General features: G+C 47.7%; 1 protein-coding gene across 3 annotated transcripts in view; it reads right to left on the bottom strand.

Annotated features, from left to right (window-relative positions):
* The window catches only part of SLC36A1 (solute carrier family 36 member 1), a 145,634-nt gene that overhangs the window by 92,069 nt on the left and 40,343 nt on the right, over positions 1-13,222 (bottom strand). For 2 of the 3 annotated variants that reach the window (XM_060144062.1, XM_060144064.1), the window contains 2 exons: positions 12,245-12,414; positions 747-2,403 (listed from right to left, as the gene is read on the bottom strand). In XM_060144062.1, coding sequence (XP_060000045.1) covers positions 2,132-2,403; positions 12,245-12,414 — 442 coding nt within the window. In that variant the 3' untranslated portion in view covers positions 747-2,131. Of the gene's footprint in view, positions 1-746; positions 2,404-12,244; positions 12,415-13,222 lie in introns of those variants that run through there. The other variant, XM_060144063.1, reaches the window with a different exon arrangement.

Genomic DNA, 13,222 nt, shown 5'->3' with positions numbered 1-13,222 from the left:
CTGGAAAGACTGCTGGACGGGGCTTGCAAAGAGGAGCTGACAGTTCTTGAAGTTACATTTTGGTACTAGAAGTTACTGAGAAAGCCCGAGGGCAGGGAAAGCCTTCAGAGGGCAGGGCTGCTGCCACCTCCAGCTAGAACCCTGGTCATGTAAGCACCTGTGAGTGACCACCGAAGAGCAGAAAGGATGGAGGAAAGTGTCACTTTCCTAAGGGAGACCAAATCACCACTGACTGCATCTTCCTAAGTGAATAAATTATTAGGTGGGCCAGGAGTCACTGCAATGAGAGAATCTGGCTTTGGAACAGAAGAGAAAGAAAAAGCTGGGGCTGTGAGGGCAAGTCACAGCCCCTAGGAGCTTTGGTGAAATACAAAAACAAAACCCCTGATAAAGTGGTGCTGTTCTCCCCACTTTCAGGCAAGAGCCTGGTAGCAGGGGTAGAGGACAGCAGAACGCTGTTATATATGCAGGGGAGCGTGCGCGCGCGCACACACACACACACACACACACACACACAGCTCAAGAGATGGAGAGTCAATGAACACCCTTCTGCAATACTTCTCACACCAAGAGGGAAGACGGGGCAGCCGAAAGCAAGGCAAGGGACCTTCCCCTGCCTTCTCGGCAGTTTGTTCCCAAACCTGAAGGCCGACCTTGAGGTGAGTCAGCCCTGAGGCTGTTTCTTTTCTGATACCGAGGGAGGCATGCATGGGGGGGTGGAGGGGGGGGGCGCGGGGGCAGGCGGGCAGAGACAAGGGCATGATTAGTGTTTAGAACACAGGAGACCGAAGCCCCAACCATTGGAAGTCCAGGTCCTGGAGGCAGCTTGGGGCGGGGCACTGTTTCTGCCCATCCTCCTCATCCTCTGGGGATTGTAAACAACTGAGCACCACTCGTAGTGTCGGACCAGCTGCTGCAAACTCTACGAACTGAATCTCACACGCTCTGGGCACACTGGCCTCGTCTTCTTGTCCATGGCAAGAGTCTGGGTGTCTTCCTGGACGTTGCCGTGACGCTTGTCTGTCAGGGGCTGAGGCTGGGAAACAGGCCTGAATGCACAACGCAGCCATTTTCTAAGCCTCCTATGGAGAGAAACACACCCCACGTGGCCGTCCTTCCCCTCGGCCTTGTGCACCGGCAAACATCTCCTGAGCCCTTCATGTCTTCTCAGTAGGGAATCTGGCTGGTCAACGGGAGGCAAGGTCCATGGTGCCCCACAAAGGTCCACACTCTGACGATCCTGATGAAAATCTCTGGAGTCCCTGGCCAAGGGTGCGGAGGGTCTAAGCAGACATCTCCTGCGTTAAGCTTCTTCTCAGCGGGAGAAGCCGAGCAAGGGTTTACTGAAGAAGGAACAATTCACAACAGTCCCAGATCCAGAGACGGAGTCTAAAAACAAAGGCTGATTTTAAATAAAATATAAATATTTTCAACTTTGGCAGCACTTGATACCTTCCAGGAGTTCCAGCAACTAAGATCATAACAGTATCGTGACCCACACGAGGAAACCGGAGAAGAGGAGGTGTCGCCGAGGATGACAGCACGCCAGAGACAGGAAAGGCTAAAAACTCCAGCTTCGGGCAGCTGGTTTTAAACTACTAGGTAGGCTCCACTACGAGGTGGAGACTTGAACAGGTAGGAAAATATTGAGGTAAAATATTTGGGAGAGAGATAAGAGATGGGCCCGGCAAGGGCATAAAGAAGGGCATTTCCACTGACATCATCTAGGCCTGGCCCGGGCGAGGAGAACACATGAGGTGAGAGACATTAAAATTTTTAAATAAAGTGAGCTGTGCAACAGGAATAATTTGGATGAGGTGGGTCAGAAGGAGAAGGGCAGGCAGTAAGGGGGGAAGGCGTGATCAGGGAAAAGAGTTGAAAAGTTCCGGGTTAAAGTAAGTACAAATGAACAGAGATGGCACTGCCCCTAGAGGTACCTCCCACATATCTGCTGCCGACTCTCTACCTGCCCTCAACCCTATCTGGCTCAGGGAACCCAGGTGCCAGGTAAGGGTACATGGATGGCAACCTTGCCTCTCCCCAGAGCCTGGACCCTACCTGAGGCTCTGGGGCCAGGTGCTGGGGAACATACAGGGCGGAGTGGGCCGGTGCAGGGAACGCACCCAGCCCGCTATACAAAGGCACTGGTGGAGTTGACGAAGATGGGAGCGCTGCTGGGCTGGATCAGCTCGTAGAGGGTCACACACGTCCCCACCACAAAGCCCACGAAGCCCAGGAGGCTGATCAGGGCGTCCTTGACGATGGTGATGGGGCTCATGCCCTCTGAGTAGTAGGTGGCGATCTCCAGGAGGGGCGGGATGATGAGGGCCAGGGCACTGCTGCTCACGGAGCCCACCAGGGAGATGACCAGGTCCAGGCGAGGGACGAGGATGGCCAAGACGCCTGTGGGAGAGAGGACACGCCTGTTGATGACTGCCCAGAGCTGAGAGAGACCACCTCACTGTTCAGCAAATTTAGCAAGTGTTCTTCTCATAGTATGGAGAGCTCCAAGGAAGCTGAGACATCATTCAGTCCAATCTCTCATTCCACAGATGAGAAAACTGATGCCCGGAGATGTGGCATGACCCGGGTCTCACAGCAAGGATGGCAGAACTGGGACTGGAAACCAGATTTCCCAGCTTCACCTGCCACAGTCCTTGATTTCCACCTTTCTGAGGAAAAGGAACCAAATTACATTCCAGGGTAACCCGGTCCTACCAAAGGAGAGCGAGTGGAGAGCAGAAGAGGAGGTGAACCTTTTCTGAGCGACTGCTCATCTTCTTACCACTGAGGGTACCTCCAACACAAACCACTCTACTTGAATGACAAGAAACGAAACGGGGAGAAAACCCTCCTTCTTCTGAACGATCCCATATCAGCCCCATTGCACAGAGCGTTTTCACACAGGGAAAGGAGAAGCAGGTCTGTGTGTAGGCCAACCTCAGAAGCAAGGCCCCCCATGATGACTGCGTCCCTGTGCCAGGACAAACCAGTGGCTCCCACACCTGAAACTCAGCCCAGGTGTACACGAGCAAGGTGCAACTGATGATAAAGGTGAATGGGGGGGACTTCCCTGGTGGTCCAGTGGGTAAGACTCCACTCCCATTTCAGGGGGCCCGGGTTTGATCCCTGGTCAGGGAACTAGTTCCCACATACCGCAACTAAGAGCCCACATGCCGCAACTTAGGAGTCTACATGCTGCAGCTAAGAGGTCTGCATGCTGCAACCAAAGATCACGCATGCTGCAACTAAGACCCAGTGCAGCCAAAAATAAATAAATAAATAAATATTTTTTAAAAAGAGGGGCCTCCCTGGTGGCGCAGTGGTTGGGAGTCTGCCTGCTAATGCAGGGGACACGGGTTCGAGTTCTGGTCTGGGAGGATCCCACATGCCACCGAGCAACTGGGCCCGTGAGCCACAACTACTGAGCCTGCGCATCTGGAGCCTGTGCTCCGCAACGAGAGGCCGCGACAGTGAGAGGCCCGCGCACCGCAATGAAGAGTGGCCCCCGCTCGCCACAACTGGAGAAAGCCCTCACACAGAAACAATCCAACACAGCCAAAAATAATAAATAAATAAATAAATTTAAGAAAAAAAAAAAAAGAAACTGAATTGCCATTGCCGTCCGGATTTATTGCCTGAAACAAAAAAGCTCCTGATGTGTTTGGCTTAAAAAAAAAAAAAAAAAAGATGAGTGGGGGCTGCATGAGGAAACGCCATCGGCTTGCAGAGCACACCAGCGCCTGTACCACCAGCCAGCTTGGGGGTGAAGGCCAATGTTTCACAGGTTTATTGAGGATTATGGCCTCTGGAATTAGGCACTTGTGTGTGAACCCTGGCTCTGCCTTGAGTGACACATGGCTCCTTTCTATTTCCCAGCGTTCTTGTTGGCAAAACAGGGATACAAAAAGCTCTTACGTCACAGAGATGTTGCGATGATCAGAGGAGATTACACGGGCACTTAACTAGAGTCCTGGTGTACACCAGGCACATAATACAGTCAATATTACTCATCACTAGTATACATCTTGTTGCTTATGGAAAGTGCATTGTTAACTCGTTAGTCATCGAATGTATTCTGATGGATCGTCTTCCCCGCTGCGGGGCTCCAGCCGGAGGTCCTGCGCGTTGAGACCGTGATCCAGGGCACGTCTGTTACCTCACTGATCCCTATGAGAGACTCACACTAGACACGGGGGTTTCAGTTCTCACTTCATTTCATAAAGCAGAAATGTAGTTAAATTGCTCTGAGGAAGGCATCACAGTGGTGAGAGACCAGAACGTCTTGTATTGGCCAGAGTCCCATATAGCCTTTCTACGCTCCAGATGGATTGCCTGAATCGATCGCTGCTTCTTTGGCTGAGCACCAGACGAAAGCAGTGGGCTGCATTTAGAGGCCAGGCTTTGTGAGAAACACCTACTTTTAAACTGGAATACCACTCCATGCGGCAAAGGAAGAGGCATGCTAGGAGCCGGGATGTAGCAGGGGAGGAGCAGGGTCACGTCACCTGTCTTACACTCACTCTGCAGCTGTGCTGTCCGATAACGCCGCAGTCACTAGCTATCTAAACCTAAATGAATTCAGTTCCCCAATCACACTGGCCACATTGCAAGGACTCAACTGCCACCTGTGCCTAGTGGCTACTGTCCTGGACAGCACACCTAGAACACTCCCATCACACAGACCATCTAGTGTCTAGTAGACAGCACTGGGAAGCATCCACTGAGCTGAATTTCCCTCCGCTCCACAGGTACGGAACTCCACATTATTATGGTCCCTGTGGAAGGAAAGGTCCAAAGAATTCAAATGATAGAAAGTGACAGAGCTGGGACTAGAGTCCAGGACCTTAAGCCCCTGCTGCAGTCACATCATAGACCTGATGATCAAGAAAATACAGAATGGGACTTCACTGGTGGTGCAGTGGTTAAGAATCTGCCTGCCAATGCAGGGGACACGGGTTTGAGTCCTGATCCAGGAAGATCCCACATGCCGCAGAGCAACTAAGCCCATGTGCCATGACTACTGAGCCTGCGCTCTAGAGCCCGCGAGCCACAACTACTGAGCCCAAGCACCACAACTACTGAAGCCCACGCGCTCTAGGGCCCGCATGTTGCAACCACTGAGCCTGCGTGCTGCAACTACTGAAGCCCATGCACCTAGAGCCTGTGCTCCGCAACAAGAGAAGCCACCGCAGTGAGAAGCCCCGCGCACCGCAATGAGGTAGGCCCCGCTCACTGCAACTAGAGAAAGCCCATGCACAGCAACGAAAACCCAATGCAGCCAAAAAAGAAAATACAGAATGATACATGCAGCAGGAGGGAGAACAGGGGATCTGGCTGATCGGCGGAAAGATCCTGTCTGTGAAGAACTGGGGGAGTCTGATATCGGGTTAGCTTTCCCAGGGATGCACCACAATCATGTGGTAGGGAATCCGGTACAGGTCAGCCCTGACCTCTCTCTGCTTTGTAGAGGACACCAGACAAGGATTTTGAAGCCTGGATAACAAAAGGGGGTACAAGGAAAATGAGTCTCAGATCTGCCTCTGCTGCCCAGGGTTTTATAGCCCTGGGGCAATCCCTTCCTCTTTCTTTCTTCTATATTCAACCACCATGGCAATTATCCATGAATACCCTCACTGTTCTGAAGCCTTCAGAAAGTCTAAACAAAGGATAAGCTTTTAACTTGCTCTGCAAGTTAAAAATAGTCTGTTTCAGCCTTTAGTTACTTCTAAATAGAGTTGGTGATGTCCCTCAAACCTTCAGGGTTGAATATGGAGGAAAGGTGGAAGTGAAGTGTCTGTAGGCTGATGACAAAACGGCATTCTCATCATGGATAACCTGACGCTCAACAAATGTTGATCTGCTGTGTGACCTGGAATAAGACACTTGCCCTCTCTGGGGTCTGGGTCTCTCTCTGCCTAATGTTTAACCACACAGTGGTGGCTCCAGATGTTCCAGTTTGGGTGAGCAGTGGGGTGGAAACAGCTGAGGCAGCCATCAGACCTAAGCCTGGGTGTGGTTAAGGGTCTGGACTCAGAACCTAGGCTCCAATCCACCACTAACCAGCCAGTTTCTTAACCTGTTTAAGACTCATCTCCCGTACTGCTAAAAAGGGATGGTCAAATGAGATCATTCACGTAAAGAACCTAGAGTACTACACACATAACAAGTGCTTCATACATGTCAGCTAATAGCATCACCCGTCCCTGCTCAGTAGTAGGCTGTGTGTGACCTCGGGGGGAAATCAGTTCCTATTCTGAGCCTCAGTTCACGTACGCATGAAGTATGGTGATTGTATTAACACTGGATGATCACTCAAGTCACACTCGACTCTGAAATTTTAAGGAACTGTGCAATGTAGATTTAGTCACGTAGGAATGTGTTCTGGGATATGTCCCTCAACTCACTGTCAACTGGGAAGCAACGTGTGCTGCTCCAGAGTGGCACAGCGGAGAGACGGGATTCCGCTCTAAGAACACATGGTTGGGCCAAAAACGTAGCTTCTAGCCTGCCTGCTTTTGTACCGTTAAAGGGAGTGTGAGTTATTCCTCCTGGTCCCCAGGATGCTCCAGCCCACTCAAGAGAAGGGAGGATTTTAGCAGAGGCAATGAGCCCCTGGAGGAGATAAGTCAGAGGACCTGCCCAGCCCTCCCAGCTCTGACAGTCTGTCCTCTCCCTTCCCTTTCTCCCCTTCCCTCTCTCGTATTAGCCCGGAGGACAGATGGGTACTTCATGATACGAGTTAAGTGAAGTCACTCGTGCTCCACTCTGATAAGAATTAAGTGAAAACAGAAACAGAAGCTTGTGAGATCAGAATCTTTTCTCAGATTGGACGGAGATGTTCCATTTCATCATGACTTTAAAAAGCAATCTAAATACTCATTCTTGTTTTTACTACAACAGATATACAAGATAAGTATGTTTAGCAAAAATATCCTTAATAGAAATATTTTTAAAAGGGCAAAAACTTTTCTTTTAAAGCCAGGGCCACAGGGTTGCAAATGGAGCACTGTCTTCCTGTCCTAGCTGGACTGGATATTTAGCTGAACCAAAATACAGGCTGACATTGGAGAAAGATAATGGGGGAAGAAGGCGGGAAGAGTGAGCCTCCCGCTAATACACTGGGGGAAGAGGAAGAGAAAGGGGCCCAAACTGAGGGCTCACTAGCCAAGGCATCTGTTTACCTACAAGGCAAAATGTGACAAACTAGTTTTCACTAATTCCATAGGTGGGAATCAGGACTTGGGAAAGATATAGGAGCGACTAAAACCTCTTCTAGCACTGAATGTCTTTACTCCATGAGTTAAAATAAAGCCCTCTAGAAAGAGAAACCCAAGAAGGCTGAGATCTCAGAAAGCAGCCAACTGGGGATACCCTATCCCTACTTCCCCACGAAAAGAGCACCGCATGCAAAGAGGAAGCCCACAAACTCCCAACTGGCAGTTGCCAGACCTCTGCATTAGCCCAGCTGTGGCATGAACAGAAAGGGGGCCCTGAGGATAACCAGACCACATGATTAGTGAAGAGGGCTCCAGTGGTATTACAAAACATCTTCCCTTTGGGTTAAGAAACACTGAGAATGTGACTTTAACTGCTGAAGCAGCAGGAGGCCAATGGCCATGTTCAGAGAAGGAGCTGATTGGGATTCTGGAGCCTGTGGTTGTAGACCAGCAGCAGAAAGAGCTGACTTATGCACAAGAGGAGAGCAAGCACTTGAGAGACAAACACGCACTGACAGAAATTCCTTGGACACTTACAGCTCCCGTGTCCAGAAGTGCTTACTGTTATTTATTATGATCAACGCTGGCGAGGCCCACCTATGGGACTCTTAAATTGCTAGAAATCTGCCTTTAAATTAATAGCAGCCTTGGCCAGGATATACAATTTCATTTAGTGGGAGTATAAATTTTAAAAATAATACAAAAAGCACGGGAAACAACTTACACGTCCAACATTAAAGGAATAGTTTAGTAAATACAATTCATCAATAAAATGGAATACCATGCGGTCATAAAAATATTTATGAAGGATATGTATATTCATGATGTAATTTTAAACAAAATGCAAAAGGCAAAGTTATATGTACACTAGAATTGCAACTTTTTGTAAAAAGCGCCCATGACAGACTTCCCTAGTGGCGCAATGGTTAAGAATCTGCCTGCCAATGCAGGGGACACGGGTTCAGGCCCTGGTCCGGGAAGATCCCACATGCCACAGAGCAACTAAGCCCGTGCACCACAACTACTGAGCCTGTGCTCTAGAGCCTGTGAGCCACAACTACTGAGCCCACCTGCTGCAACTACTGAAGCCCGTGCGCCCAGAGCCGGTGCTCCACAACAAGAGAAGCCACTGCAATGAGAAGCACATGCACCGCAACGAAGAGTAGCCCCCACTCACCGCAACTGGAGAAAGGTCACGTGCAGTAACGAAGACCCAATGCAGCCAAAAATAAATAAAATTTTAAAAAAGAAAAAAAAAAAGCGCCCATGAGGATTAACACAGAAGATAAAATGCAAGAAAAATTATTTTAAGTCACTGGGATATTGGGAATTTCATTTTTACTTACTCCAGATCTAGACAGTCTTCAGGTGTTTTTACATTAACCTTCTTTTTTCGAGCAATACTTTGGTAGAAATTTAAAATCAGGCTCAAAGTAGTTGTGCAGCATCACAGAATTTTAGACATGAGGCGATCGGATACCCTTCATATCTTACAGATGAAGAAGCTGAAGCCTTACAACCGTCCCCGCAGTGGGGACAGGGGGCACAGTGTACAGGTATTAATGCTGCTGCCCTTTTTCTTTATAGCTGCAAGGCTGAGACGTGTGAACGGCCAAAAGGCATTGAAAAACCACTTTGTTTGGACCTGGAAGCTTCATGCTCTAAAGGGTCTGGCTGCTTGGCATGTTTTACATTCTATTCTGAACAGGTTTCTTAATTGAGGTGGTTTTGTTGTTATTCTATCTTCAATAACAGGTTTGTGACATTCTCATACCTAACTGAAGTAAAATGTTTCAAGTGGCAAATGCCACAGAGAATCAGTTCGAACCACTGAAGGACAGGTTAGGGCCTCAAGGAATCCAAAGAAACTACTCTTCGTACAGCCCCGGCTGCCCTCAGGTGGAGCCAGCCTCTTCCAGCCCCTTCTACACAAGTTCTGGACATAAGGTGGCCTGCTAAGCCTGCATGTCCAAACATACAGACTGGAAGTAACTACTGTCCCACGTGCAATCATAAGAAAATGAGCACCAGTCTCTGACGTGTGTTATTTTCCTTTCCTCTCCTCTCCAACAGTGTGAAATTAAGCATCAAAAAGTAGACACAGGGCTTCCCTGGTGGCACAGTGGTTAAGAATCCGCCTGCCAACGCAAGGAACATGGGTTCAATCCCTGGTACGGGAAGATCCCATATGCCTCAGAGTAAGTAAGCCCGTGCGCCGCAACTACTGAGCCTGCACTCTAGAGCCCATGAGCCACAACTACTGAGCCCGTGTGCCACAACTACTGAAGCCCGGGCACCCAGAGCCCAAGCTCTGCAACAAGAGAAGTCACTTCAATGAGAAGTCTGCGCACCGCAACAAAGAGTAGCCCCCACTCGCCGCAACTAGAGAAAGCCCGCGTGCAGCGATGAAGACCCAACACAGCCAAAATAAAATAAATAAATAAATTTATTTATTTTTTTAAAAAAAGTAGGCACAACCATCTTTGGTGGATGGGGAAGAGTGGTGAGATGGTTGAATTCCAAGTGGAAAAAAAAATGAGGCTGACCAAATGCTCCTGCTTTCCTTGGGGACGAGGGTGAGGAAGAGAGAAAGTTGAGAAAATGACGAGAAAATACTCAAAATGGCAATAAAATGAGCTGCCATTAAAATTTATAGGTATAATTGAAAACAATCAGTTATATCAAAGATCTAAAATCATATACCAATTAACCTTCTGCAAAAGGATCTGAAGGTACAGAGGAACAAAAACAAATGAACTCAGATAAGTGCAATTAAATTGGTGCTACAGTAAAATGCCTCTCCTGAATCCCACAATTACTTCACAGTCTCCAGGGAAAGCAAGAGAAGCCTAGGGCTGGGAGATGAAGGGGTTGCACCCTTTAATAGGATGACAATGTAAGGCTAAGTCACAAGTGACCACAGAAGAAGGGAAAAACAACCCAATGCGCTTGAAGATCAAAAGCGGCTCATGTCATTTGAGAATCACGCTGTAGAAGGGAGGTGAGACCCACAGACAGTGCCAGGAAAAGCAAAGCGAAAACCAAGAGGCATCTAAGGATAGTATGAGGTCTGTGAATCAGAGACTGCTGGTTCCTGCGGGGCGCAGCAGAGAGGAACCTGGCAGGAAGCGCGACATATGGTAGCGGAGGCTAAGCCAGGCTTGAGAAGAAAATGGGGCGGTGAGAGGAGTCAGGGCCAGCTCAGTGCCCCAGGTCTTCCGGCAGAGACAGCACATTGTACCCAGACAGACCTACCTTCTCTCGAGGAACCACTCTGAAACAAAGCTCGTTATTTGAGCTATCCCTATCCTTTCTTCCAATGCCCCTTGCATTCAAGAATCAGGGCCCTGAGAGTTGACATTATGAATGCTTTTCACGTGCAAGCTGTCTCCTCAACACTCAGAGCTAATCCATCCACAGAGGAAACATACATATTTGATCAAAGCCTCCAGAGTTGCCAGCAGGAGACAGGAGTAAAATCTAGAAGAGTCTAAGCATCCTATCTTATCACACATTAAGGCAATTTACTGGAAAAGCAAGCTATATCACATTCCTTCCTTTCAGTCGCTTTGGGGCAGCAGTGGCCTGCAGCCAGTGGGTTGTTTCTCTAGGCTGGTCTAGGAGAGAGCCGGAAGGGCTGTCAAATAAAGGCTACAAGAAGTCAGATTCTTGGTTGCCATCAGCTCTCTGGGGCTGGGGAATCCAAGGTACCCACGGTCCTACCCAGGTCCACCCTATAAGAAATCTTCAGCAGGAGAGCTGCCCAAGATTAAGGTCAAGGGACAGTCTTTAGTTCCTCAGCTCCAGTGAGTTTTTTCCACGCAGATCCAGGATGCTGAGCTTCCACCCACTGCCCTAGAAGTAATATCAGGAAGACAACTGCAGGTGGCTTGAGGAGGTCCATTCCAGGATGGGCACTAGTCTGATCCCCACGTTTGCTTGGGTAAGGATGGACAGCCTCTTCCCTGTCCTCCTCTTGCTAACAGTTAACCAATAAACTCATTTCTGACTTTCCATACTATGAGTGCATGCTAGACAACATTCACATCATTCATCCCTAAAACATTCCATTCTGGTCTAGTTAAAAAATCACATAGAACTATCTTTACTCCAGAGACAGAGGCTCGGACTGGATAATTTAAAGAAAGTCCCAGGGAAGTCTCAATATAATAAGGAAAGACGTTTCTTTCCCCCCCAAAAAAAAAAAACTTAAACACAGCCAAGAAGAGAAATCTATGATTCAAGCATTCAATTTGGAAAGGAACTGCAAATCGCCTAGAAATTTAAATTAGATATTACAGACCAATTTATTCAAGGATTCTCTATTCTATCAATTCACAGAATCTTCCAAAAAAAAAAAAGAATTTATTTTTATTTTTGAACTTATACCAGTTTTAACCAAGAACAAATAGGATGATATCTCGTCTCTCAACTCACGCTCCTGGGTGTGTGGTCAGGGAAGAGGAATAAAACACAAAGTGATAAGTCAAACACCTATGTTAATCAACAGAAATTTTCTAAGAAACACAATTTAGTTAAGACCAACATCCAAAAGTGTCTGGAATAGTATCAAGCAGTCTCAAAATGAAATCCAAGGAATAGACTGTCACATTGGAAACACAATTATTTGAAAAAACAAACAAACATACACCTGCTATCAAAGTAACCTATAGTACTCATTATGCATATGGGTTAAATGGCTCTCTTTTAAACTTTTGCCATATTTCATACGGAATAGTAATTGCACATGTTTAGCATAAATTATGACCATCGTCATTGCATTTTAGGCCATATCTATAAATAAAGCACCGTTTCCATTCCCGTGTCCTTTAGAGCACATCTATAATCAATTCACTCCCTTCACGGACGTGCCTCAACTCTGAAGCTGACACTGCACCTCAAGTTCTCTGCTCACACAGCACTGGCCATTTCACTATGATACAAGTTCTCTCTCATGAAAGCCCTGGCGACTCGATGCCCTCTGGAAGAAAACAGACAAGGCAATGATCTTGTCCTCTACTCACACGTCAGGCAGACCAGCATGGTGCGCACGGATAGGTCTATCACCAGCTCGCAATGCTCAGGTGCACGGGCCACGAAGAAGGGGATGATGATCTCGGCCGGGACGTAGAACTGGAGGGCATACGTGAAGAAGATGCCGATGGAATAGAGCAGCTTAACTGACTGGTACAGCCTGCAGAGAGAGCCGAGACACGTTCAGAGCCGGCTCTGTACGCTCATACACCAGCAATGAGAGTGCAAAACAGTCCCAAGGTGATTTGGCCATATCTATCCAAGTTACAAGCGCACGTGTCCTTTGCACAAAAAATTTCAGGTCTAGGGATTTATCTTGTAGATATACTTACACATGCGCACATACACTTACATAAAAAATAAGTTGCTGCAGCATTATTTAAGTCTGAAAGACTGAAAAGAGTTTAAATGTTAATCAGCGGGGAACTGGTTAAATAGATCATGGCACTCCCATATAAATGTTAAAATGTAGGAGACAGAACTCCAGGCGCTGATGTGGTACGAGCTCCACGATATATGATGAAGTGAAAAAAGCATGAAGCAGTACAGTGTCGACAGTATGGTACCAACTGTCTAAAAAAGGAAAAATAGGGAAAAGCACTCCCCTTCACACACACATACATGTGACATTCTTACATACACCAAACATCTTCAGGAGGAAACATAAGAAACTGGTAATATGGTTGTCCCTGAAATGGAAAATTGTAAAACTGGGGTCCTAGAGAGGCAAGTGGAAACTGAACATTTTCTGTATGCCCTTTGAACATCTGGAGTCTTTTCCACAGGCATATATCCTTTCAAAAATAAAAACAATTAAAAATACAAGGTGGAGGAGATTCAAGATGGCGGAAGCGTAAGACGCGGAGATCACCTCCCTCTCCACAAATACGTCAGAAATACATATACATCTGGAACAACTCCTACAGAACATCTACTGAACGCTGGCTGAATACCTCAGACTTCCCCCA

Source organism: Lagenorhynchus albirostris, chromosome 3 (assembly GCF_949774975.1).
Source record: "Lagenorhynchus albirostris chromosome 3, mLagAlb1.1, whole genome shotgun sequence".
Taxonomy (NCBI): domain Eukaryota; kingdom Metazoa; phylum Chordata; class Mammalia; order Artiodactyla; family Delphinidae; genus Lagenorhynchus; species Lagenorhynchus albirostris.
Note: the sequence above shows the minus strand (reverse complement) of the source record. Positions and strands in the feature narration are given on the sequence as shown.